The following is a 27,799-nucleotide window of genomic DNA, read 5'->3' on the forward strand; positions in this document are numbered from 1 at the left end:
CCTCCTCCCAAAATCCCTTCCTAAAGGAAACTCTGCAGATCATCTCTGGACCCTGGGAGAGGTTTGTCCCTACGTGTAAGTGAATCAGGGCCAGGGGAATGCAGCGTATGGCTATGGAGGCATGAGCCTTTCTGCAAGGAGTTGTCCCTTCCCCATCTCTCGCTTTTGTGGCTGTGATGCTGCTGATCCCTCTGGAAGGAGCTGGGAGTATCCCCAGCCCCAAACCGCGTGCTCCTGAGGTCTGGGGGTTTATGGAGGAGAGGAGGCAGAAGAAAACGCAGGCTGGATCATGTTTGCAGTCAAGGTGGAATATTGTCCCATGTCTGCCATAACAGCACTGTTTGTACCCAGCCCCTCGCCAGGGCTCTGCTCCATTAACTCTCCCTGCCCTGTCCTGTGAAATATGGAAAGTTTTGAACTATTAGAAAGTGCCTTTGGGTAAAGGGAAATTAAACCCTTGACTGCTGTGAAGAGGCAGGGCTGGAAATGTGAATGTGGAAATAGGTTCTGGCTTAAAATGACTTCAAGGACAAAGGGTAGGTGCTGGGCTTCTCAGGATCCAGTTCAGCTGGGACCAGTTCCAATTAAAATGAGATCAAGGAGAATGGGAAGGGGGGGGGGAAGTTGGTTCTTTGCATTTATGTCAGTGTTGTGGGTTGAAACATTGCGACTGGTTTGTGTCTCTTCTACAAGCAATGAATCTGATCTGCAGAGCATTTCAGATAATTTCTTTTAAGAATGACATTTCTTCTTCTCTGTGGGAATTCTGTTTTTTTCCCTGTTTGTTTTTTGTTTAATTGGAGGTTTTATTAACCTCAGAAAAGCCTTTCCCCAGAGCCTGAAACAAGCAGGCCAGCCTTGGTTTCCTTCCACGTATCTCCGAGGCTGAGCGTGGCCAGAAGTACAGAAATGCTGTAAATTAGAAATAATTACGTGCTTTTAGTAGGGCAGCAAGCATGGAGCAGACTGCTGCTGTTTCTGGGAAGGTTGACGACGCTTGTCTTGCTGAAGAAAGCTGGGAGTGGGAACAGGTGGCCAGGGAGCTGGTGGGGGAAGCCAAAAGGGAACCTCGTAAAGCAGAAGTGATTGTGGGGTGGAGAGGAGCAGGTCTTGCAGCTCCTGGAGTTGCTGCTAGATTGAAGGGGATGCTGCAGGACGGGGGGCAGATGTGCGTACAGCTGTGCTAGCAACAGCAGCTGGCACGTGTTCCTCGCTTCTGCATGCCTGTGCCACCATTTGCTAAACTTCAGTGAGATGCGTTGTAATGCAGCGTTGAAATTTCATATGTGCATTTCTCTTTCCCCCTCCCCCTGTGTTTGCTTTATACCTGAGGTCAGGTTTAAGTTGTCTGGTAGCAGAGGTGAACAGGGAAATGTGGAGTTTGGTGAAACTCTTTTAAGAAAATAAAGCTTGCGTCAAAACCAGTGGCTGTGAAGGGATCGCGATGCGCGCAGTATCATTGCTGAGTCATCTCCTTTCTTGCATGAATAAGGGGCAGGGAAATCTCAAAGGGCATCTTGATGGGCTTTACATTTGCCAAACAGTATCAGCGCTTGATATTACTGACTTTTTGTCTTGTCTCACATGCAAGCTTCACCTGAGCCTTATCTGCTGTTGTTATTAGACAGGAGCTCATTCAAAAAGGAAAAAAATTCTGAGAGTAACGAGGTGGCTGCATCCGTTCCCAAAATACCTGCTTGATTTTAGGCACGACAGACGCCCGTGCCATCTGCGTGCCCCTTCGGCGCTGGGTTTTGCCTGGGGTTTCAGTTGCATGGTTGAAGCAGGTGAGCAGGCAGAACAGCTCAGCACAAGCGACCTCGGATTTCTGCTAAATACCAACTGATTAACAAAGTGTAAATGCTGCAGAGAGCGTTTTGCTGAACTGGGTGAGGATGGAGGAGACAGAAGCAAGACTGTTAGCAGCACTAATCGGGCTGGTAGAAAGGAGTCTGATCACGGCACTTGAAGGGCCTCATTATCTTGTGTGCTTGGAGAGCGCCGAGGCAATTCTGCATTCAGGAAAGGCTTTTACAGTCTTTGTCTCCTTAAGTCATTAGAAATGCCACGATCTCAACTGTTAGAAAGATTAGTCTAAGGATGAAAAAAAAATAATACATCTCTGAGCTGGAAAGATAATTGCCGCCTGCTCTTCAAATGCAGCAAAATGGGCAGAGTGTGTTTTGGAAAAAGGGAAGGAGTTTGAAGGAAATTCCAATTATAATACTTGTAACATCTTCTCAGTACATGAAAATGTTGTGTGTTTCAGCAGATCCCAGGAGCAGTCACAGGATTAATGCAGAAGCTGAACAGCTAGAGAAAAAACGTTATGGCAAAGTTTGGAAAACTTTTTTCCCTACAGAGGAGCATGGGTTAGTACTCTGCTCGTCTCACCACCTTCATTTCACCAGTGCAGTGAGACTGAGGAGGACAGTTGGTCCTGCATGCCCTAGAAAGGGTATGGGGATGCTGCTTTTAATGCAGGACACCCCCTGCTGCGGATGTGGGATGCCCGTCCCCCATGGAGTCACCAGATCTCCCAATGATTTGGACCAGCATCCTGGAATCTAAGCTCATCTCTTAATGCTGGCCTCTTTTATCTGAATAAATCTCATGTGCCTGCTACTACTCAGGCAGAAAAAATAATCTTTATTGCCATAATATGTTTGTCAGCTTTCCTTCATCCCAGCAAAGTACTGTAAGATCTGCAAAATCTTTAGAAAGCATTTTTTGAGCAATAGATATTGAAAGGGGGAAAAAAAAAAGTACGTCACTGAGACTTGAGTCTTGCCAACCAAACCACTCAGTCAGGTTTTCTTGGCATGGTTCCTTTTGCAAACTGGGTATCTCACTGCCCACTGGAGCCAAAAGTGAAGAAATGGATTAAGGCTGTGAAACTGCTCCATCCTGATCACTCTTTTATGGCCCTGTGCAGAGCAGAAGGGATGTTTGAGAGCAACGTTTGGCTAAGTGCTGGGCACTGGGGGGTCTAGAGCCCCAGCTGGTGCAGAAGGACCTTAATTTGCATTGCTCTCAATGAAGCGATGGGCAGGCTGATACTCTAGCCCTACATTTAAAGCATCAAATTTGAAAAAAGCGCAAACCAGCCCAAACTTTCAGTAGCCTCCCAGTTTTGCCGTGGAGCTGCTGTCTCACTCCCTCCTCCCTTCTGGGCACCCAGGTCTTGATGGGGAACAGGATTGTGCCCAGTTCAGATGATCCTCGTGTAGCAGGCAGCGATAGCCAGGCAGTGAGCAGGCCATGCTCCACTTGTGCTCCTGTGAGGTGCTGTTTGGGCTTTGCTACATATGTTCACCTCCTGTTTATATCTTTTCTTTTTTTTTTACTTTTTTTTTTTCTTTTCCCTCGTCCCCCCAACAAAAATGTTGCGCTAGAACATTTCTTCTCCTGAGTGGTGGTCAACTTGGACACAAAGTGTTGAGTAGTGTCTGAGGAGCGTAAGCCCCATGTGGGACGGAGCAGATCTTCCCAGGGCTCTGGAGGGCTGTGGTGCGTGGTTGAACCCTTTCAATTCTCTCATTTTGGTTAAGACTCCTTTTGGCATGAGGAATATCAACTTTGTAACTGTCTTAATTGCATCTGGGCAGCAGCCGGGGTGGTATGGCCCAAGACAGGCTGGGTGCCTGTGATGGGAGCCCGCGGCAGAGCGAACCCAGCGCAACTGAGCCTGGTCCTTGTTGCGGAGAGCTGGGTACAAGGGCTGGAGGACTGGCTGGACCTGTTTCCCCATTCACCGCCAACTCTTTAAAATTTAAGGGTAAAAATGGGAGGAATGGAAGAGAATTTGCTATTTAAGGCTTAATTAATTTTTAACCTCGAGCATTAGCTGGGGTTTGAGCAAACCACTGGCAAGGCAATTAAAGTGACTTTTTAATGGGTTATTTTTGTTGCTTCACCAGGCTGGGAGTTGGAGATCCCAGGCTGTGAGCTTCCTGGGGTAGGGGCCATCCTTTTGCTGTGCTGCTCTGATGCTTAATCCCTAATTGTGTTTTATTTACAAGCCATGGCTGAGTCATGATGAGAGAGGAGGCACGGAGATGCGGCTGGATAGAACATGTGGAGAAAAATGTCCAGGCGTCAGTCCCCAAGGCTCCAGCTTGGATCCATCCTGGAAAAGAAGAGTTCAGGACTTTGGACGGTGCAGTTTATTTTGAAGTTGCTGGCTATTTTGGTAGAATGATAGAATGTACTGGGTTGGAAGGGACCTTAAAGCCCCGCCAGTTCAAACCCCCTGCCACAGGCAAGGACACCTTCCGCTAGACCAGGTTCCTCCAAGCCCCATCCAGCCTGGCCTTGAGCGCTTCCATGGATGGGATTTTGCAGGAGTAAGGTCCGAGGACAAAAAGCAATGAAAATAATGGATTCTCTGAGTTCCTCTTAAATCCTGAGGGTAGTTAGGAGAAAATGAGAGTGAGTACATGAGCTCTGGGTTTTCTGAGCAAGAGTGCAATGACTGTAAAGCAGACCTGTCCCTCTGAGCACCGGCCAAACGCCTGTCTGTCTGTACCTCGGTGACATGCTACTGCCACGCTCTCTGTGCGATGCAGCTCCTGCATCCCACGTGGTGAAGGATGCCATGAAGAAGTCTAATTTCAGTCTCGTTTGGGAGACACCTTCCCAGACATGCGCCCTGTCTGCAGCTGGGGAGAGGACTTAGGACTTGTCACCTCCATAGGGCTGTGGGGTCAGGGAGTGCAGGTGCCCCAAGAGCACCAGGCACAAACCCCAGCATGTTCATCCAGGATCATCCTGGCCTCTCATTTTCCTCTTAGCAGTGTGTGTCCTGTGCTGCTTGTTCCCTCCAACCTTTGCCATGTTGTGTAAACGGACTCATTGGAGGAATGCAAGCTTGGGTCTGACTCAGTTCATTTCTTGTGCAACTCAGCCAAGAGAAACCAGGGATGACTCTCTCTTTCTCTGCAATATTCATTCATTCAGCTACTGCCTGCAGTAACATACCTCTGTTGCCTTGCTGTCTCTCTCCACCTAGTTATTTAGAGGAATGCTTTCTAAAAATAGCCGCCTGGTTTGATGTCTTTCTCATACTATTCTGTGTAGCACTAAAAACCTGCCTCGAAAGGCTGTCCAGTTCATTGACGTTCCCTTAAAATACAGCTAATCCACATAATCTCGTTATAGTAGTAGGTGATTATACTGAGAGCAAGCTTTAGCAGTGGTCCAGCAAAGCCTTTTGTTCCCCATCTATTATCTGGATGGCTAAAAGTCACTGGGAGTGTGTTTTGGTTTTGCTTGGGCTATTTTTTACTTACAACATTTTTGTTTTAATTTTCTAGAAAATCTCATGTATTATTTTTGATGATGCCGGCGCATTTCTGCCACGGGCTTTCAGCTTTGTGGGCTGCTGACACCCCATGACTATGCTCCATGGTCTCCCACAGTCACTGGGAATCATTAAAACCTTTTTTCCAGAGTGGAAGAGGGGGAGCTTTGCTGTGTGAAGTGTTTAGTGTGGGATTCCTGGTCTCCGGCTTTGTTCTGGGGGTGTGGGACCTTGTGGCCCTGCTCTTTAGGGAGTCAGACCAAGGAAGGAGCTGAAGTTTGGGATGCGAAGTCTCCATCTTTGGGAAGGACCAGCCTTGCTCCCCCAGGCAGATTGGGTGTACAGGGGCAGGTGGGCTGGTTGTGTGGGTCAGGCTGCGGCGGCTGCCCTTTCCATTGTGCATGGATACTGTGGGGCGGAGGTGTGCAGCACAGAAACCTGGCCATGAATGAGGGCTTGTGTCTATAGGAGTGGGGAAGCCGTTTGGGCTTGAAGTGCAGCTCGAGCCTGCCCTTGAAGGTGAACATCTAGGAGATGTTGCTACCTAAACCCCCGTGTGCTTGGACCAAGGGCTGACTCTTCAACAGTAGCCAAATATCACAGAGCTTATGGTGAAATGCCACATCTGGACAGCCTCCTGGACGTATGATTGATTCTCCGTGAGGTTTTAACTGTGCTGGTTATGATGGGTTACAGGTCACGTTCTCTGTATACCTGATCGAGCCGTGCTCAGTGGCCGTGGCTCTCGGTCCAGCTCCCCCTGGCACCTCAGGGAGCATCGGTTCAGGCCATTGCCATCCCAGAGGTTTGTAGATGGATGTCTGGTCACTCACCCCTCTCAGATGATGGAAGCCAGAGCAGGTGGCTGGAGGTGCAGCTCCCCCAAGCCCTCGGTGGTGCTGCGTGGGTGGAGAGGCAGGCATCGGCGGGGTGTTCCTAGCTGGGGCACTGGGCCAGTCTCTGCACCACATAGTTTTACCCCCTTTCCTCTCTGGGTTGCTGCAGGAGCATCTCTTGCTATGTTGGGGCTGCAGCAGCGTGGGGCCATCACGGCGGGACTGCAGTGGGAGGAGTGAGGGCGGAAACCTTTATGAAATGGTTTCTGCAGGCAAATGCAGGGTTTTTTTCCTTTTCCTAAAGCCTGTCTTCGTTGTTTTCCCAAGCTGAGTGTGCAGATCTGCAAGCGGTCCAGCCCTGGCCCCCAGAATAAGCTGGATGAGATTTGTCAGTGAGCAGAAGGATTAAGGGGAGGTTACAGACCAGCTCTGAGAGACACAAGTGCAAGCACTTTTGCAAGATCCCAGCACAGTGTTTTGAGAGGACATCACGCTCTGCTCACGGAGGTACCTTTTGGGGCCCGCGGAGGGTAGGGGAGAGTCAAAGAAGTTACTCTGCCATCTCTTTGCATGCTGGTAATATGCTGCACATACCTCCTTTGGGGCAAATTCCTGGTGTGGGCTCTTCAGTCACAGTAAAAAACCCTCTAGGGCTGTTTCTGTATTTTTTTTTAATTATTTTTTTTAATAACTGCCCTGCTTTTGCTTATCTTGGTCCAACCCCTCCAGTGATAACACAGGCAAAGTCCTGACCTGTGGCATCCTGGGGAGCAAAGGCCCGGCTCTCTGACGAAGCGCCAGCAGAGAACGGATCTTCTTGTCTCTTTTTTTTTTAGAAGAAAAGACTGTAGGTGCCAAACGAAAAGGGCAAAGTGATTTGCCCCAATGAGGTATTGTGTTTCCACTCTGATTTATGGCTAGGGGAGAGGCTTCTGAGTCATCCATTCTAGGAATTGCTTTATTTAGGTAACGGAAATAATTCTGCTGGTTTTAAATCGATGTGTTGTCAGCCGTTAAAAGCCCGTGCAGCATGAAAACCGCAGCTGGCAGGACTAGGGCTGAGGAGTCCATCCAGCAGGATGGACACTAGAGGTGCAGCAAAATGCACTGACTATGATGTCTGTCCATCATGGACTGCTTGACACAGGGGGATGCCTTCATAGAGATGGAGCTGGGCTTTTCTCCTTAATACCATGTCAAATGAAAGTACTTAGGCTGGTGGGAGAGGGTGCGTTGACTGCGGGATGCCTGTACTGAGCCATGTTTGTTCAAGGCACTGTCTGGTTTCTGTCTGGCTGCAGACTGTCAAGTCCAGAGTAGCTTCATGTGCTGGGTACCACTGGGAAACGAGACCTTTCCCCATGTCTCGCCTGTGTTCAGCCACTCGCAGCCCCCTGCCACGGCTGATTTACCAAAACCAGCTCTCTGGCCAGGGGCAGATGGGTGGCTCCCCTGCACAGCTTAAAAAACCCTGCAAGTGTCAGCAGGTTCTTCATCGTTTTCTGTTCTTTCTATGAACTAATGAACGTTGCCTGATTTTTCTTTTTTTTTTTTTCCTTTTTTTTTTTCTTAGTGTAAATTGCCTTGTCCACAGGCACCCTAGTCATTAAGGAGGAAAATTCATATTTTCCTGCAAGAGGTTTGGGCAGCAAAGGTGGCTTTGCTGTGCTGGGTGATGCTGCCCTGCTCACGTACAGTCCAGGGGTATACATGGGAAAATTGTGTGTGCTTTACTAGTGTTCAGGCCAGGACTCTGGGTTAATCTTTGTGCTGTTTCCCCTTGGTTTTGCCTTTTCCCTCTGGCTTTTCCCACAGGTTCACAGAGATTTCGCCTTCCTTCTGGGGCCATGCTACTTGGTGCCTTCTGGCCTTTAGCTGCTGGCAGCTCTGTGCATCTTATCAATGGGTTTCTGTTTGGATCATGGTATTAAAGTCATCTGATAAGTAGTGTTTTCGGAGAAATAGGTATATGATCTGCTCCTGAGCTGGTTGTGTGGCGGCTGTTTGGTACAGCGGGGTTGTCAGGGCACAGCAGATCCCAAAGGAAAAAACTCTTCATGAAAGACATGTTCCTTGGATCACCCAGGGTACATGAATGTGCCGTGTGTTGGCACCTCTAGTGAAGCTGGGAGGATAAAACTTGTGTTTAGAAATCTCAAGCGTGCTCATTGGTTTGACTGTAGTAGTGTCTGACTCTTTGCTGTAAGCAGCTCTGGCGTAAAAGGGTCTGATTCTGCTGGGGGGCAGGACTGTGCTGGTGATAGTTAGCAAGAGCTTCACTCAGAGGAGCTCACAACAGCAGTGCTCTGACTTTGCAGCTTTTCAGAGAGGCCCACATGCTTGCCGGTGTCAGTGCACAGGCTTGTGAATGCTGTCTGGGGTCCCAGTGTGGGTTGTCTCTGGTGGAGACCCCCGCACCAAGGTAGCTGAGGACACACAGCACAAGAGCATCACTTGTTCTTCAGCAGCCCAAAAAGGCTGAACAGTTCCTGTTGTTGGCTGTGTTCATCATGAGGTTTGGGGAGCAGCTCATTCCTCTTGAGATCAGACCAGGTTTTTTGGGGTGGGTTCTTGCCCCCCAGTTTTCCTGTTTCCCTGGGATCCACATGTGGTCTCCTCATGTGCTTTTTCTGCTGGGGGGCCAGTGCAAAGTGCAGCCTGTAGGCATCAGGGGGTGTGGAGGGTCTCAGGGAGGGGCAGAGCACGAACACCCCAGTGCTGTGATAGAAACTTCATATTCCTGGGTGATGCAAGAGGTTGCAAAGCAGGGAACCAGATCCTGTAGTTACAGCTTGAGCTGCAGGAGGGAAGAGGCTGTTTGCCAAGACAAGAGCACAGGCATTGCCTTTACCCGCGTTCTGCCCCAAAGGGCGACGCTTCCTGGGGCTCTCTGCAGGGTGTTCCTGCAGAACTGAGCACCAGGAGTCCATGTTTATTGATGGGGAGGACTAATTAAACTTCAGCCTTGAAGCAGTCGCTGGCCGGGAAGCTAAGTGCTACAGGAGACTTGCCCATATTTCCCTCTGCTTCAGTAACTCCATTACTGTGACTAAAGCTTGGAGACATTTCCGAAAGACCTGCGAGTCCATCATGGGAGCAGCAGGCACCAAACTCCCTGGTCTTGGTCTGCTGCACCCTCTGCCGCAGGGTCTCTGCAGCCCGGCTCCTCTGGGTGGGAGATGGCTTCCACCATGCATGGCGGGGATGCTGCTGCTGCGCTGTGGGGAGCAGCAAGGCAGAGATAAAGGACGTTTGAAAGGCTTTTGCTGGGTGGGGGAAGGATGCTGGGGAGAAGAGAGGGAATGAAAAAATGAATCTTATCGTGCTCCTGCCAGATCTACCTGATATGGGAATCAATAAGCGAAGCCCATATGATGTGCACAGCCCCTGCTAGAACCCTCCTGCTTTGTAGCAGAGCATTTTATCTTCAGCCCGGTTGAAAAGGCTGTTGAGGTGTAATGGTTTGCAGGATCCAGCCCTTTACAAGTAGTTCAAGTGAGAGATGATTGTTATCCTTCTTTAATTAGCACCTGTGGTGCGCTGTTAATAACAGACATCTTGTTAGGACGCTTGAGCTTTAATGAATTCATCTAGCTAGAGAGATCGCCAGTGCTTGGAGTGGGTTTGGTGAGAAGGGAAAGCTCATCGCAACATCACAGTCCAGCCTTGTGCTGGGAAATGCTGGGAGTCTGCTGGGAGACAGCAGCAGAGAGCCTGTGTGAGGGCACGCAGAGCCCCCCTGAACCTTCGGAGGAGTGAAGGGAGGAGAAAGGTCAGTGCAGATCCCAGCAGCAATGTGAGGACAGATGCTTTCCTTGTACAGAATGATATGGGAGAGAGAGAGGAAGAACAAAAGAAAACTTAATTCTACCGTCCTTGTATTTTATGGCAGAAGGGGTCCCAATTATAAAATCGGTTTGCATCTGTGCAGCAGCAGCTGCTAAGCTGCCCTCAGTGAAAAAGCAAGCAAGAGGTAAATTGAAACTGTAAAATATGTTCAGTGTTCATAAAGAGGGAACATGTCTCTACATTTCCTGCATTATTCTTACATGCGCAATGTTTCTTGGGAATTCGTTTGTATAATTCTCCCTATAAGTAACCGCACCCCTTCCTTGGTCACCCCTCTGTGCCCAGGTGACTGGAGGGCAGGCTGGTGGGAGCACGGGCATCGCCGGAGTTCCTGACCCTTCCCTCTGTCTGTGCTGCAGGTCTGATGACTTTGACCTCGCACATATTTATTAAATCAGTGGGATTTATGGTCTGCAGTACAGGAGAATTTTCCAACAGAGAGTATTTTTGGTATGTGCTTTCTGTGAGTACCCCAAAGTTTCCTAGCTTTAAGAGGTGGGAAAGGGCATGGGAATAAAGTTAGTACTCAGATACCTAAAAACTAGTGTCCCTTTGTGTCTTACTGTATTGCAGCACCCCAGCAAATCCTTATGTTGAGCACATGAGCAAAAAACTGGGGCAACTCCACCAATATCGATGAATGAGACTTATTTTCCCTGCGCACTGTCTTGGTGTAACCACAAATTTTCCTGCTCTCTGCTCCTAACCCTCTGTTGTGCTTCAGGACTTGTCGGCTGTATTCTGCTGCAGTTTGCGCTGAAGCTGCCATTGAGTTCGGCTTTTCAAGTGGATGGCAGATCCTGGCCTCACCAGACTGAAAAACCCCTGGGACTCTGTTCATCGTTCCATGAAAATAGACTGCGCTTTCCACTGTCTGCAGCCCAATAGCATCGCTGCTGGTTTTATGACTGCTGTTGGTCTCAGCGGCTATTTTCATTAGGCTAATGAAATAATACCTTTTCATTAGAACAGACTTGGAAAACCAGGAAGAGATGAAAAACTGGGATTGCTGATGGTGCATCTGGCATCCTGAAACTCCCCCTTGGTTAGCTGCACCAGGATCCAGCCCTTTGGTGAAAATGCGCATTTAAATAGTTAGAGGGTTGTTTCCCTGCTGCAGTTTCCAGGCATCAGCTGCTCATTTAACTTGGGAGCAGCATCCAAGGTGTGTGCACATTTTATTTCATTTCTTTAGTGCTGCTAAGGGAATAACCAGTTAGAAATTATGTCTGATGTAGATAATGGAGAGCATTGGAAAAATAACTCCTGTAGCCTCTCAGGGAAGGCTGGTCAGCCTGATCTCTTGGGTTTGCTGTCAGCTTGGCTGGAGGAGGCAGAGATAAGAACAGAGATGGCATTCAGTCCCGTGGGGAGCATGCTGTGTCCCTCAGCCACGGTGCATCTCCCCGTATTCACTGACAGCTTTTCCCTGGATGGTTCAGTGAGAGGGACCCAGCCACAAGAGCAAGGACAGGAGCATGGCTTGCCATCCCCTGGGGCCATCCTTTCAGGGGTGATATTCTGCCTCAGCCCCTCTAATTACAGAAGATGCTGCAGGGTCATCACTCAGCCAGGGACTGAGACATAGGCAGGAGCACCGCAAAGGCCATGGCTCTGCTCATGAGATAAAACAGGGCTCTTTCTTCTCTTTTAGTTTCATGCATAGCATTTTCCCTTTCACTGCTTCTAGAACTGTACTAATTATTAACAATCGAGCTGACGAGGCAAAACTTGGTTTCCTTCCACTGCATCTAGAGTAAGCCAAGAAGCTCAGTGTGGGAGTGTGCACTGCGTCCTGTCCAGCCCTACCTGGTCTCAGCGACACCCACCAAGTGCTAAAAAGCTAAGAAGTGTGTTGAGCTCTGGGTGATGGGGCTGAGAGGCAAGACGCAGAGATGGATCTCAAACCTGACGTGGCACCTTCTTGAAGCATGTTGGCCCAAGCCCTATTTCACCAAGTTCCCTTTGCCAGTAGGAAATTTTTGCTACTTTTTGGAGGGGTTTCTTTTTTTCCTCAGACATTCAGGAGACCTGTGCAGAGACTGAGGCCTTCAGCACAGGCTTAGGAAACTCAGGCACCCCAAGTGGAAAAGCTCAGGTTTTGCTGCAGCCAGGTGTACCTCTTGCAGCCCCCTAGTTGTTCCTCAGGTTCCAACCTTCCCTCAAACCTTCTGGTGGTCCTCAGACACCTCACTGCCTTCTTGGGGTATAAGCAATGTGTGCTCCCTTTCCACGACCATGCAACTGGTTGCAATGCAGGGGTAACCTTCCTGCACATGTTGATCTTTACTGCTGCCCTTGGAGAGCCTCTGGATTTATGTACCTTCTTTTTCTCCTTCACTCCTTGTTTCTCATCCCCTTTTTTTTTTTTTTTTTTTTTCCTTTGCCTGTAGACCAGGGCATCTCTGGCTGTGCATTGCCCTGCTTCCTAATAGCAAGAGCAGCTTTCTCTGTTCAATCCTTGTGTGCAAAAGCCAGCATTAGATAATCACTGGATTGAAGAGAGGCTGTAATTATTTTTGCTTTCAACTACAGGAGCAAGCAGTGTTTGCCAAACTGCTTGGTAACTGCTGGCAGATGCTCTTCGGAGGGTATCCCTGCCCTGCCTACATCCCTCCCTGCTGTCATACAGTCCATACATCTTTGTTTTAACCGTTAACTCGTTCCTCCTTCAAATAGCTGATCTGTGCTGGCCTGAAGCGTTGCATTTCTCTTCCACCTTTAATGACTGATGCTTGCAAACTGAAACAAAGCTCAACTTAAGTATTTTCCCTATCATTGCTCTGGGTAACTTCTGCTAGAGAACAGGAGCATACTGCCGGCAATGCGCGATGCTTGGGGAGTGCAGAGTGAGGGACCAGGCTGTGAACCCACTGCTGGGTTAATGGAGCAGCTCTGGTGATTAAGGGCTATAACAGAGGCTTTATTCTGGCATGAAAAATGCATTGGGAGCAGATCTACAGTGATTTTATCTTCCCCCTCTCTGAGCAGCACTGTCCAACTGGTTATCTGGGACATCCCGGTGCAAGGTCAGAGCCCTTGTCATGCAGCTGGCTGGTCCCTGCAGGTCTCCCCAGCTTTAGAAGGATCTGGTGGTGCTCTCAGTGGGTGGCACGGGGCATCCGTCTGCACATGGGTCTTGTGGCAAAGAGAGTGTGCAGCAAAATGAGCTGTTGCGGGGGTGTTTGGGAGCAGGACACGGGCTTGGATCAGGCAGGAGTGGGTGTCCTTGCTCCTCTGAGATTCATAAACATCTGCAGGGAGACATGGTAGGGCGAAAGCTTTGATGAGCTGATCATCTCAAAAAAGAGAAAAGCCCAGCCGTTTCCTAATGCTTCATGCCTTCTGTTCAATGCTGTTTCTAAATGAAGTAATTGCAGCTGAAAAATTGCAGCAGTTATCTGGAAAACTTGAAGTGCTTTGAGGGCTTTGAACTGTCTTTTCCCACCTGGAACATCTGTGAGAGGTCACCCCTTGCCCGTGGTCACTCCTGCATGGTTGCCTGCCACTGGAAAATGATATTTTGTCAGGAAAATCCCCAAAATATTGGGATCCTCTGGCTAAATCTGCATCGTTGTCCCCCGCAGACATTGATATACGCCGGTTATGCCATTGCCAGCAATTGTTTGAGAGGCCTGCCGTGGTGCTAGCACGTTCCTTTGCTGCTTTTTTTTTCCTTTAAAAGCCAGTGCATCTTGATAAGAGATTCCCCTGTCGCTCAGGGGAGCATGTGTTAGCACAGCCAAAACACAGAGAGGCTTTGAAGTGTAGAGTTACGCTCCTGAGGCTATGAGTTATGCAGCCGTGACTTGCCGCTGTTGCTCACCCTCCTTGTGTTGGGTCCACATTTGTTTGCTCCAGCTTCTTAATGCCAAGGGTGTCATTAAGTCTTTTCATATTAATAGGGAGTGAAAAATCCACAACTTAAATGTTGTATTATTCATCTCTGTATATTTACCTATATTTATCTGTTCAGATGTACTTTCAAAGACCCTAGATCTGTCTTGTGTATGTACCTTGTTTGCGTGGAGGAGTTGTTGGGTTTTTGAAACCGTGACCTCCTGGAAGAGAAGAGCAAAGCTGGGAGGCTGCAGGCTGGCTCACGCCTCTGCAGGGAGCAGCTGCTAAACTTACATGGGGGAAGTGTTTTTGCAGCATCCGGGTGGCAAGCACATTCTTAGGAAGGACACAGCGAGAGATGAAGTCAGCTCCTATTTTCCCACCAGGTCCTCCCACCCGTGGGTTCATCACCAGCAAAGCTGATGGAGAAGCGGGGAGCTGGCTGCTGTGCTGGGCGGCTCTTGGTGGAGCAGGGTGCCTGAGCTGTGGTTGCAGGCACTGCTGATGGATGGCAAACCCTTGCAGCTAATGACACATCTCCTCTGTCCTAATGAAGATGCTCTCCTCCTTCCTCCCCCAGCACACCGGAGAGGAAACAAGCTGTGTCGTTAGCTGCTTGTGCACCCCAGGCTGAGCAACGCCAGAACATCTCTTTATAAATGCACTAAAATTGTGTGGTTTGGTGCATGAGGGAAGGGCTTGGCAGCTCCCAGTGACCACAAGCACAGAGCCAGCAGCATTCCCAGGCTGCTGCCAGGGTTTGCTGTTGGACCCCAAATTTGGGGGGTGTTCCACCCTTGTAGCCAGTTTTTAAGGCTCTTTGCAAAACCAGCAAGGGTGGCACAGACTTGTTCGCCTGAGCGATTTTGCTTGTTGTAAGCTGAGAAAGTCCGCGGCCCTCCCTGCTCTCAGCTGCTCAGCAAGGGAGGGTTTATACGCTTGCAGGCTGCTACCGTGCTTTCCTTGCGATGCAGTTTAAGTGGGCAGTTGGAGACACAGCATGCCATTCAACCTTTGCAAATCGCTCCGTAACATTTTCGGCCAGATTAAAATTAAAAACAACAACAACAAAAAAAAAAAACCCAAAAACCCCACAAACAAGCAAATGAAAAAACCCACCAACAAAGGGGAAGGGAAAAGTTAGTTTTCTGTGTATTACAAATTTAAAAGGAAAAATGAACCACCTGAAAAATGCTGGTAACTATGCTTGCTTTTGGAGGGGATAATTAATGAGTCTCCGAAAGGTCACACTTTGGCTTGTGGTTAACCTTCAGCAAGCCATTACACAGGCAAGGCATAGGCAGCGCTGGTATCAAATGAATCCATCTCCTCTTTTCTTCCAGGAGTGGGGCTGAGACCTGCTGAGGGATGAATGGACTGCCCAGCGCAGGGAACTCCTCCGGCAAGCTGTAAAGATCAGATGGTGCTTGGCTTTGTCAGCAAAAGACATACAAGGGGAAGGTGTTGGAACGGCAGACGTGAAAACTTGCTGTGCTGAATGCAGCCAATAAAATGAGTTTTGGTCTGCAAAACATTTGCTGCCATTGAGATTTCTGTCTGCTGATGGGGAAGATGGGGTCTGCCCCTACTGAAAAGGCAGCGACAAGAAGGGCGAAGCTTTGCTGACCATTGGGGAGCCTGGCCAGTGCCTGGATGTGCTTCACTGGTGGGGAAAACGCTCTCAAAACTTGTGGGCCGGGAGGGTTTGGGGCAGTGGAGAGACCGTGGGGCTGCTCTGGGCTCTGCCTCACAGCAGGGCTGGCCAGCTGCCCTGGCACTGAGATGCCGGGGATGTGGGGGACACCAGCCCTGTGCTTCGGCATCGTCTCGGGAGTATCGGAGAAGGAAAACAAGTTGCTGAAAAATGTAGCAGCGCTGATTTTTTCATCTCAAGAAAAATAATCTTTCTGTTTTGCTAGAGATCTCTGGGCTGTGTTTATCCACACTGCTTGGAAAGTCTTTTCTACCCCTTGATTTCTCACCCAGCTTAAAACGTTTTATATTTGTGTGTGTGTGTGTGCTCGCATCTGTTTTCACTGTATCTGTGTGTTGTCTTGAAGCAATGGGCTCAGAGCAAGCCCCCCCATGCATCTGTAAGTAATAATGAGGCGCTTGATTTCAAACCACATTTGTAATCTGGAAGCCCTTCAATTATCTCAGCTTTTTAAGTGACAAAGGAGAAAAAGCCGAAAGGACGGAGCCCGCAATGGCTGAGAAGTGCGACTGTATCGCCAGCATGTATGGGTACGACCTGGGCTGTCGCTTCATTAATTTTCGCCCCCTGGGCTTTGGGGCCAACGGGCTGGTGCTGTCCGCCCTTGACAGCAAGAGCTGCCGCAAAGTGGCAGTGAAGAAGATCACCATCGGTGATGCGCGGAGCATGAAGCACGCTTTCCGGGAGATCAAAATCATCCGCCGCCTGGACCATGATAACATCGTGAAGGTGTACGAGGTGTTGGGGCCAAAGGGCACCAACCTGCGTGGGGATTTTTTCAAGTTTAACATGGTGTACATCGTCCAGGAGTACATGGAGACTGACCTGGCGCGGCTGCTGGAGCAGGGGAAGCTTGCAGAGGAGCATGCCAAGCTCTTCATGTACCAGCTGCTGCGGGGGCTGAAGTACATCCACTCGGCCAACGTCCTTCACCGCGACCTCAAGCCGGCCAATATTTTCATCAGCACGGAGGACCTGGTGCTGAAGATTGGCGACTTCGGACTGGCCAGAATCGTGGATCAGCATTACTCGCACAAGGTAGGCAGTGCCAAATTGCCGAGGCCAGTGCTGTCTCAGCAAATACACATGTCTTGTATTCCATCCCAGCAATGGACTGTCGTGAGGCATGTGTTTGCTTGCTGCTTTACTTAAATGACTAAAAACTGTGTTTCTTGCTTTGCTGCTTTTATAAAACACAAGCTGCTGTTCATCCCCACAGTGGAAGCACACGAAAGAGGTATCTGGCTCATCCACAGCCACTCTGCTTGTCTTTGTCCTCGCTTCTATGCCCACCTGCTTCTTAAAAACCCAACTCTGTCTGAATTACACTTATTTAATCGTAGGGAAAGGGGGATGGGTCTTTAAGATACTTTCATATTGAGGTCAAGATCCAAATAACATGTAAAATTATTTTGCTTTTTGGTACTTACCTACTGTATTATAATGCAATAATAATTGTGGGTGGCCGGGTGCAGCCCAGGGCAGCCTGGTGTGTCCTACTGCTGCCCTGCTTGGGGCAGGGCGTACCCAGAGCCCTCCGGGCCCTCCAGCCTGGGCATCCCCTGTGATCCCATCTGTTGGTCCATGCACACCTTCTTGCAGACTTCTGGCTGGGATGGAGGAGGAGGGAAAGGAGGAATGAAAGAAAATGCAGGAAAACAAATATCTGTCCTTGAGTAAGGAAAATCCATCCCCTCCTTGTGGAGTCTTTGGGACAGGCTCAGTTTTCATCTCCTGGTGGTGTCATCAGCTCCTGTCTGTCCACCTAAGGAGGGCTGAAACTGCCCCGAAGTGGCACTTTCTAACAAGGAATTAGTGAACCACAGGCCATAGGCTCCTACACAAAGGGTCGCGTTCCCCAGCAGCTGCCAAACCCTGCAAAATATTTTATGGTACTGAAAACAGTTTTATACTTAGGCAAAAATGCAGTTGTTAAAGGAACTGTGTTTTTCCTCTTTAAGAACTGTAATTCAGCGTGGCAGTCTCTTGCAGTGAAACCTAACTGGTGGGGTAGCCCCGGGTGTGGTGTTCTCTCTTGGGACAAGGGGCTGGGGAGGGACCAAACATCCCACGGCCACCACGGCCATGCTGCCCCCAGGCTCTCCCTTGCCCTCCAGAAAGGGAGGTTGGAGCTGGGAGAAGCATGTGGTGGCTTTGCGCGCGGAGCAGCTCCAAGTGGGAGCAGTGGCTGTGTTGACAGCCAGCAGGCAGTGTGGGAGGGAGGGAGGCAAGGAAAATGGGTGAAAGTCTCTGTCACATGCAGTCCTGATGCTAATGGATTCTGAAGGGAGTTGCAGGTGTTTAATGCAGGTTGCCATCCAGGCTGGAGCTTTTGAGCAGCGGAGGAGCACAGTGGAGGCTTCATCAGCTCACAGATCCATGAGGTCCTGGATGAAAGCGAAGTATCACATGGTCTGTGCCAGTGGATGTGATGATGTCTGCAGCCAGTTTCTGGTTAAAGTTAACTATTTGATATTGTAAGATAAGATAAATTCTGTTTTCTTGAGCTGGCTGTTTTTGTGGATGAGTTCAGTTTCCCCCATGGACCCACTGTTGCACCTGTGCTGAGGTTTAAATGGGCTTTGCATTTACTCGTGGGTTTCTGCCCAGCACAGATCTGGGCACCGTTGCTTTGTGCAGGGAGGCAGGGAGGATGATGAAAAAGTGATCTCATGATCCTGAAGCTGAGCCCTGATCTATTCTGAGCCTGGGGTCTGGGGAGAAACAGCCTGGGGAAAAGGAAGAAGGTTGCAAGGGACATCGGGGTGTGTGTGTGGGGTCCTTGTCACTGCTGCCTGCCCATCCTGTGCTTCCTTTCTCACCGGTTGTTTATTACCTAGCTCAGGAAGAGGCTCCTGGCTTTTTAAGCATGTGGGTTTTGGTTGGTTTTGTTTTTTAAAGTCAAGTACATTCAGACACTTTTCCCAAGGGAGGGTAACTCCTGGAGAAAACACCTGCAAAGCCGTGCTATGTGAACTCAGAATGTCACTGATTTAAGGAGCATCATCTTGTCAGAGACTGCAGGATCACGGTAGGAGTTGTCTGTCCATGTCTGCTGCGTAATTACTGTTATTTCTAAGCAATTCTTCATCCCTAATACCAGCCAGAGCAGTGGGAAAGAGCTGACAAAGGCTGTAGCTTCATGGTGGGACGTAACTTTGTGAGATGCTGTTGCTTGAGCATCGTGATTCCTCCCAGGGGTGGGAGGCTGGAGCACCAGTGCAAAAAAACCAGCAGATCCCCACTGTGCAGAGACCTGGGTACCGCTCCTGAGCAGAGCTGAAAATGGCAGCTGTGGTGAGCATCCAGCACCACAAATAATGTCAGTTATTTGTAAATTCTGGTGATGGGAAAGACTGTGTTTGCTGAAGCTGGGTGATGGGCACTGCAAAGACAGAGGTGCAGCAGGAGGGCTTGTATGGGGCTTGGGTTAGTCCTGCCTTTGGTTGCCAGGTCTTCTCAGATGACTCAGAAAAATCAATTCCTTTTGTATTTCTCTTTCAGCCTCCGCTTTCTTCAAGGGCTCATACAGATTTATAAGCTCCTTGCCCCGTGCTCTGAAGCTGCAGAGCCTCTACACTGCTGCTGACCAGCATTGGGCAGTGCAGGGATCCTTACACCCTGAATTTTGGTGTAGAGCTGCTCAAAAGCAGATGAAATCCTGCTCCCTGGGTAATTAATTGCTGAAATCGCCCAGACATCCAAATCTCTGAAGGCACTGCAGAGCTACATCTCTAGCATAATGTTTTGTTACAAGCCTTTGCAGTGAGGAAGGGTTGTCTTACATGCTTAGATTTTTTTGCCCTTGAGACGTTTTGTGCTTAGTCTGATGGCTGGGTTCTGCTAACACAAAAAATTGAGGTTGTGTGTTGTTATTCATCTAAAAGGTCACAGCTTTTCTGACCTGATGTTTCTCAAATCCCAAACCATCCTCCTGAGTGTTAAAATGGCAAATAATAACTGCGGTAGATGGTGAGCAGGGTTTTAAACACAGTTTAGAAATACATGTGCCACCTAAATAATAGTCCGTCCTTGGCAATGTGTCTTGTTGACATGGCCTGCAACAGACAACCATTTAATTAGGATAATTTGATGGGAAAAGGAGAGGTCTCCAATTCTGGGAGATGCCCTGGGACCACAACAGAGTGTTGGCCTTCACCAGCTTTGAAGCAGAGCAGCTTCTCCTGAGTTTCTCCCACCATTTGGCCGGTGTTTGCTGCTCGGATCCATTTCTCCTTGTGGTAAGCACAGCATGGGGGCATCCGTTCGTTTGAAACTTCCCTGTAACAAACGAGATGAATTTCAGGCTGCCGAGGTCATATCCAGATCTGGGTCCACACCTTCACAGGCTACTTAGACCTGATGGCTTAACTTTTAGCCCTGTATTAGATAAACACTATTCTAAGCTCCCTGGGTGCTCACGTACTTGCAAACATATCTTTAGGGCACAGAATGTCAAGTCTAGCGTCTCCTTTGGGAGATGATCCTGTACGTCCCCCTCACTCTGTCACCCTGTCTCTTCCTCGATGCTCTCACCGTCCAGCCATGCAGGCTTCTTTCTTTTCCTTCTTACTACTCTTTATCCCCAGGAGTTTGCTAATCCTGCTGTCTATCCCTTTAGAACATCTCCACATTAATCCCTTTTTCCTGGGTTGCTGCTGTTTGTGGTCTGAACACTTTGCCGTGTGGCTTGGTACCCAAATGGTGAGTGCAACAGTGTTGGAGATGAAGATAAGGGCAGCTCTGACCTTCATGAGGTCCTTATCCTTATAACATAATAAACGGTCAAAGCCAAGTGTTTCCCTTCTCCTAAACCACCTCCTTACTGAGTGCAAGCATCTCGCCTTTGCCATCAGAGCACTTTGCAGTGCCCCCTCCATCTGCAGCCTCATGGTCCTGCCTGCCCCACACCTTGCTGCCTTCCCGCCATGGTCCAACGCCTGCCTGCAATTCTTCAGAGGCTGCCTACGTGTGTTTAGCTGCCCATCTATCCATCCGTTGCCACTCTTATGCCCCGATAAATATCTTTGGCTGCAGATGAGAGTACCCTATGTGATCTGCCCCAAGTTTGGAGGAGAGAGGGATGTAAAAGTGAAATGTTGCCCTCCCTTGACCATCCTCAGCTTGTGATGGGCCCGAGGGATGGGAGAGCAGGGAGACAGCAAAGTCAAGCATTACAAATTAGAATAAACGCCAATGAATGTCTAGATTTAAAAACAGTAAGTGTTTTGGAGGGCAGACTGAGCCCTGGCTACACCTACCATGTGGTGTGTTGCCTGGTGCTGGTCAGAGAGGAGCCATTGCATTGGGTGGTCCTGTCTGGAGAAGACAACAGAAATACCTGCCGTATGGGGACTTGGAGGCTTGCTGAATCTCTTTACTTGGGTGATGAGACAGCAAAGTGGGACACTCCTTAGCCTGCCCATGTTGTACAAGATAGTCAGATTATCTCTACTGGTGGCTCTGCCTGGTGCCCCAAAACACTTGGGTGCATCTGCATGGGCATGCCAGGGGACCTTCTCTCTCTTCGTCTGTTGGAAACATTAATTTCAGAATAAATTGGCAGAAGTTCCATGCTAAGGAGGGTGCAGCAGCCCCTTTAGGGAGAGATTTTGTGGTAAATAGTTTCCAGAACATCTTCAAACCTTTGAAGTCCTCCCTTTGTTTTATCCTTGCTGACCAGTGCAAACATAACAGCCTCCACTTCATCCAGTAAAATAGTAAAATTCCCAGGTCTGTCATCATGAGGAGGTCTTCAAAGAAGGTGAGGGTGTAGGATGTTGCTCTGTACTTCCCCCCTGGAAGGGACCACCTTCCATGTTCAGCCCTTGGGCAGCTGCCTGTGGCCCCATGCAGCCAGCGCTGAGCCTCCCCACTGTGACCCTGACCGGGTTATTCTCCTTCTCTGTCCTCTGATGAAGCATGTAATCGTCTGTGGTCCTGGAACAAATGCACTCTGTCATCCCAAAACTATGAGAACACATGTCACGTTGCTGGAGCCATGCACAACGGCGGTTTCATTATTTTATTATGGAGCAATGTTCCTGCAAACCTGCATCTTTCTCAGCCCCTCCTAGAACTGCTCTACCTGCCTTTAAAAAAATAAGGTTAAAAACCGTGCTGTGAAGAGGCAGCAGCCTGCTGCTGTGACAGGATTATTCCAAAAGCTTGGGATTGTTGCTGTTTTGGAATCTCCCCCTTGGCACTGCAGCTGTCTGCACCAGGACCTGACCTAGATTCTACAGGTGCAGCACCAAAAATCCTGTTCATGGCTGTAGACAGAGGTGTGGATACATGGGCTGTGGCTTGGTCCTGCTGAATTTCCAGTTTGTGGCCACCTAGTCTGCACCTCTGTGGCTTTTTGTGTGCGGGAAAATTAGTTTTGGTGTGAAATACCCTTGGGAAAAGCTTTGGGCTGCAGCATTTGGGGCTGTTTGGTTTGCAGTGGGTGGGATCCTGAATTTTAGTGTCTACCTCGAGCAGACCTGCCCTTGGTTCATCCACCTCCAAGAAGGTGCTCTAGGCTTGGGCACTGGTTGTTTTGGAGCACTGGCAGGTCTTGCTGTGCTCCCCACGCGCTGCCTTGCCATGCCAGCTTCCCTCTGCTGCTTGGGATGCAGGTGGTCCAGTGTGACACCAGAATGCAGCAGCACCCACCCAGAATTATGTCTCCTGCTGCTGCTACAAGCAACACACACAATCCATGTTGTGTAAAGACTAGAAAAAGCATTCATTTTTCTTTGCTTTTCAGTTTCCTTGCTGTGCTGTTTGGTACAACCTGACGCTTACCCTACCTATAGTGAATTCATCACCTTTATAGATTGCCTGAGCTGTTCCTGCACATGCCACAGGAGCAGAGGGGGAGCAGGAAAATGATACTTGAAAATAGCAAAAAAAATGCGTGGGAGGGCTTGAGAGCAAGCCCGGGACTTGAAACTACTTCTGTTTTTAAATTAACTCTGTTATATTGGTTTTTAAAGAGATCCTGGTGGTTCTTCAGAAAGGGCTGTGCTGAATCTACAGGATATTGTCATGAAGATTTATGTTCCATCTTAATTAGAACTAATTAATATGCTTCTGCTCTTGGTCTTTCTGTCTGGTTGAATCTACATAAATGGTGAAATTCTTGTGCTAAAGCCCATGCCTTGCATAGGGAATGGCTGGAAGGGCTCAGGCTCTCCATTCTGGTGTGGCTGCTGCCCTCATGTAAGTCTTGGAACCGTAAGCCCGTACCTAACCCAGGTTTAGGTGGATCCTTCCCCAAGCATCCTGCAGCTGTGCTGGCAACTGCATAATTCCGGCTCCCAAAGCTCTGGTGGTATTTCTCCATAGGACTTGATAGTCCACAGGACTGTAATTACTCCCTGCAGGTGGTAGGACAGGAACTTACTTTACATATTTCATAAAAATAAAGGTCTAGTCCATGTTTTTAGCCACTGTGGAGGAAGAGCAGGCATAGGCACTGGGGCTGTCTAAGCAGATCATGACTGGGGTGCTATGCTGCCCAAGCCACTCCAACCAGAGGAACTTAGGCCAGGTTGGAAAAGTCTTGATTTTCAAACCTCTCAACACTTCCCAGTATTTCCCCACTGAGAAAGAGAAGGTATAACCCAGAGCCCAGCAGCAGAATGCCATGGGAAGAAGGGGGGGGGGGGGGGGGGGGGGGGGTCCGGCTGTACGGTCCACGAGTCAGTGGGATGGGGAGCAGCTGTAGGTTGCTCCCCTCCATGGGTCCTTCCTGCACTTGGCGGTGGGTGACCCAATGGTCTGAGTTATTCAGCTGATGAAGGCAGGGAGACAACAGTCAAGTACATGGTGATGAGTAACAGACGAGGGAAGCACAATGAGAAGCGCTGCCAATTAATTACTACCTGTAACCTTGCATGGCAGGGGAGGGGTTGAAGATGTGTCCAAAATATCCAGGGAGGTTTTTTGCAAGGAATTTACTCTGATGCGTGAGAGATGCCTGTCGAAGAAAAGGTTTGGCTTGTCGCAACATACAGATATTTGCAGTATGTTGCTCATACATTTTGCATGGTGTGCATACCCCCGAGAACTCAAATCCATCTTGCTGTCAGAGGGGAGAAATATATGAACCAAGGGTTAAATCTGTAAGGAGAGTGGTATTCCTTTGCTGGGAAAGGGAAGGAATTGCTCTAGCTGTGAATTGCCCTGGATCACTATCCCCAAATTTTATTTCCTTAGGATTTTCCAGTAAATTCCAGCATCTCCATCGCTGGGAATAATTGCAGTAGCTGAAAAGTGGCAGTCTGATCGGGTAACGCCTGGGGCTTTTGTGCTGCTTCTGATTCGGTAGCATTAGCAAAAAAATAACAGCATTGAATGAAACTTCTCAGCTAATCAGTCTCCATTACAACTTATATTAAGAAGACCAAAATTAAAATATTCTCTTAAAAGCAACCTCTTTACGATTAAAAGCTTGACGGCTTGAGCATTTGGAAATTGAAAAAAAAAACCACCCTGCATTGGGGGAAGAAGAGCATTATAAACCTTGTAGTGTTTGTGGTAGTGCACTGTGCTCATGTTTAGGCTGAGAGATGTATCCTATAAGATCGTGGGAAATGTTATATAGCATAACTGCATCTGCACTTATATTGCAACTGAAAACAGATTATGAAACTACATCAGTTAGGATGGAATTTTTAACAGAGTTTTTACATGAACTGTATTCTCGCTGTCGTTGCATTTTGATATTCTCTAAATGCTTCATGGCATTTAAATGCAATTCAACTTTATAATTTCATTTTATTTAACTGTTCTACTTCCTTTCAATCTTCTTCTGTTAATGCATTATATTTAATATAGAAAATGCCACTTATGAATATTCCAGCATTATCCTGATGAAATAACCATTCATGTCCAGCCCCGACGTGGCACCCATGCATCCGGAGCTTGGCTGGCAGGTGAAGTGGGGAGCACTGGGACATCCCTTGTGATGCCAACGTTATTTGCAGGATTGAACACATCACCTTGATTTCGGCGGGAGCTGCTGAGTGCGGAAGGGCTGCGGTCCAAAGAGACGATTGCACTCTGGCTTTGTCCCACGAGGTGCTGCTGAGGGCATCTCCTTTAAAACCAAGTCAAGCATCCCAACTGACCATCCTCACTGTAAGCAACGTAGGTTGGAGGACGAGGACCTGCCCCACACCGCCTGGCTGCTGGAGGCAACGCCAGGGCACCAGCAGCTGGGTGGTGAGGGAGGGAGGCGATTTATTAGGCAAGACTCGGGCTCGGTGCAGAAAGGGCAGGGTTTACTAGCTCTGCATCAGCTAGCTAATCCCCAAACGGGCATTCCTGCTTATCCCACGGCATCTTATTTTCAAGATTCTTGGCTGGGAACTATTGTGGGGCTGTGTTACCCACTCGGCAATGCTTTGAGACATCTGCTGCTCCAGGAGGCTTTCCTTCCACATGGTAGTGATATCCCTCCCTAAATCTGTTTTTCTGCCCGTTCTTTCATTTTCCTCTTTATTACCATATCTCACATCTCACCCCCATGAGACGCTGCATGGGCTCATCTGCAATCCCCAGCACACGCCCCAGACCAAAGTGGGGTTCAGTGCAGCAGCATCCCAAGGATGCAGGTGGGGTGAACTCGCCTGGCTTCTGTGAGAGGCCGGATCCTGCTGAGCAAATCCTCTGGGTGCTGCCCGCTCAGGAGCCCTGCGTGCTCCCCGTAGCACCTCTGCTCCCGTCTTACATCCCCCTGCAGCGCTCGCTGCGGGTTTGTGCACAGCCATGTGGGCTCCCCTGGGAGCTCCTGCCACTTAAAAATTAATTTTCAGCATCAGTGCTGGGAGTTGGATCCATGGGAACTCAGCAGTGCGTAGCTTGCTGTTACCAGCAGTTTAGGTAGCTACGGAGGGACTATGGATGCAGGATTAACTAGAGATGGAATCAGCAGAAGATGCAAACCGGTAACTTTTGGAAATCTAAGCACTGCGCTTGGGGTACCGAGCTGGGAAAAGTTTCCTTCAAGCACTACTGTGTTATAGCTGTGACCCAGCAAAATAATTAAACAACGTGTCTCAGATGGTGGAACTGGGGTTTATATTATAGGTGTAAATGTTCTAACAGTGACCTGAAGTAACTTTTGCAGGTACAATCTGCAAATCTGTGCTATTAAAGCCACCTGTCCTTGTGCAGAAGGTGTTTCACTACCGCGGTGACAAAGGGCAAATAAGTTTTTTGGGAGCAGCAAGTGCTTTGCCTCCTGGAGCACTGAAGCATCTCTGTTTCCAATGGTGTGTGTCTTGTGTCTTTGCTTCCTGCAAGATAATACAACCACAGTCTGCCATCAGTGCAGCACGAGCATGGTGGGCAGGTTTCTCTGCAGGGATCTGATGGTGGGACCACAGCGGGCAGCGAGGGCTGAGCAGGGAGGAGTGGAGTTCTGCAAGGCTGCTGACCTCTCTCTCTCTGCTCTTTCAGGGTTACCTTTCTGAAGGCTTAGTAACGAAATGGTATCGCTCCCCCCGCCTCCTTCTCTCGCCAAACAACTACACCAAAGCCATCGACATGTGGGCGGCTGGCTGCATCCTGGCCGAGATGCTGACCGGAAGGATGCTCTTTGCTGGTAGGTTTCTGTTTCCCATTGATTCATTTGTTTCTTTCCTCCCTCCTTCCTTGCTACCTGATTCTAAGGCTTTCTAGCGTGGCAGAGGGAATTCCCCTCTCCTTGCCAGCCACAGCTATACTTGCAGCATCGCTGCAGGGATCCTATGGTTGGTTATTAGACATGAGAGCTGTCTGCAGAGCAGACTTCACTTGGACAGCCCCTCCTATTAGAGGGTCCCTTGGTTGGTGCAAACTCCTCTGGTACAGGCAGGCCTTTAGGGATGGAAGAAGAGTTGCCATCTTGATTTTCACTCAGCTGTCTTATGCTTGTCTGGGAAGGACGTGTGGTGGATTGGGTGCGATGGCACCCAGTGGGAAGCCACCGGCTGGTGGGGTGTCTGAGGCTGGCCAGGGTCGACGGTGCCTTTGTGCTGAGCCTCAGTAGGCAGGGATGGTCTCCTGCCGAAAGCAAAACGCCAAAGAAAGAACAATTCTGATGAAATAACAACATTTTTTTTCTGTTTCTGAGTTTCCAACAGAAAATAAGAGCTTTTTGTTGTGAGGGAGGATTCTAAAAATATATAATAGGGTGGAGTATACGGACAGGAGATAACGTGGCCCTGTCCCAGGAGATTTGTACTCTATGGTGTGGATCATGTGAATCATGATTGGTGTCTTCAAGGTAATTTTTTTTTTTGTGAGGGAAGACATTTGAATGCCACTACCTATTTTCAGCCATTTCCAGGATTGTTCTATGAAGTGGGTATTGGAGTTGTAAAGGCGCAGTGCAAGGAGGCAAGGAGTGCATAATTACCAGTGCAGCATTTGAAGCTCCACTCTGATGTTCTTGAAAAGCAAATTTTTATTTAATACAATTCCAAAAGCACTACTGTCAGGAGCAAAGCTGGGCTTCCCAGGCTGGGGTGCAGAACCATTCATTCAGGAATGAAGCAGCGGCACTCTGCCTGTTGAACAAGCTGCTGCCCTGCCCAAGGTCTGCAGCAATGCTCCTCCTTGGTTGTCTCTTCATCTCCCATCAGTGTTTTGAATGACAAGGTTTAACGCATTTTGTGAGCAGCTGTTCGCAGAGTTGTGTAAATAAATAATTAGACCCATTAATAATAGAGAAGGACATTTTCTTCACAAACATTTCAGTGCATCATGGAGTTCTGCAGCCGGTGCTTGATTGCAGCTGCTCTGTTGCTCCCTCCCTACTCCCACTTACAACTTCCATATTTCTTTTGTGAAAGCTGAAAATTAAACAGTCAGTATAATTTTGAAAAGATCGTTGTAATTGCCTCACTTTCCTTCCTTCCTCTTGTCCTCGGTTTCCTCTCCCCAAAATTTTCAAGTCCAGGGATGTCGGCTCTGGAAATTGTACATCAGACCTGGCTGCTCCTGCTACCTCGGGATATATTCCAGGAGCAGGGACATCTCCACATGACACTTGTTCCCTGCAGGTGCAGGGTATTTTCTGGTCTCACTGGGAGATGCTGCACGTGAGTGAGCTCCTGAGGCAGCTCTGCCAGACGCCTCCCCTTGCTAAGCTGTGGTTTGTGCTGTGGAAGAGTCTCCAAGCTTTTTGGGTGGAAGCAAACTGGATGATGCCTGTCCAGGGCACTGGACCCAAACTAGCTGCAGGTAAACCAGCACAGCAGAAGCAAACCCCAGCGCAGATGG

The 27,799-nt window shown here is 48.9% G+C and overlaps 1 protein-coding gene across 4 annotated transcripts in view; it reads left to right on the forward strand.

Moving 5' to 3' along the window:
* MAPK4 (mitogen-activated protein kinase 4) overlaps positions 1-27,799 on the forward strand; it is a 46,420-nt gene that overhangs the window by 5,996 nt on the left and 12,625 nt on the right. For 2 of the 4 annotated variants that reach the window (XM_037374222.1, XM_037374224.1), the window contains exons 2-3: positions 15,171-16,579; positions 25,994-26,138. In XM_037374222.1, coding sequence (XP_037230119.1) covers positions 16,034-16,579; positions 25,994-26,138 — 691 coding nt within the window. In that variant the 5' untranslated portion in view covers positions 15,171-16,033. Of the gene's footprint in view, positions 1-6,187; positions 6,196-6,416; positions 6,646-9,101; positions 9,112-15,170; positions 16,580-25,993; positions 26,139-27,799 lie in introns of those variants that run through there. The other 2 variants (XM_037374225.1, XM_037374223.1) reach the window with 2 other exon arrangements.

This window comes from Falco rusticolus, chromosome Z, assembly GCF_015220075.1.
Source record: "Falco rusticolus isolate bFalRus1 chromosome Z, bFalRus1.pri, whole genome shotgun sequence".
NCBI lineage: Eukaryota > Metazoa > Chordata > Aves > Falconiformes > Falconidae > Falco > Falco rusticolus.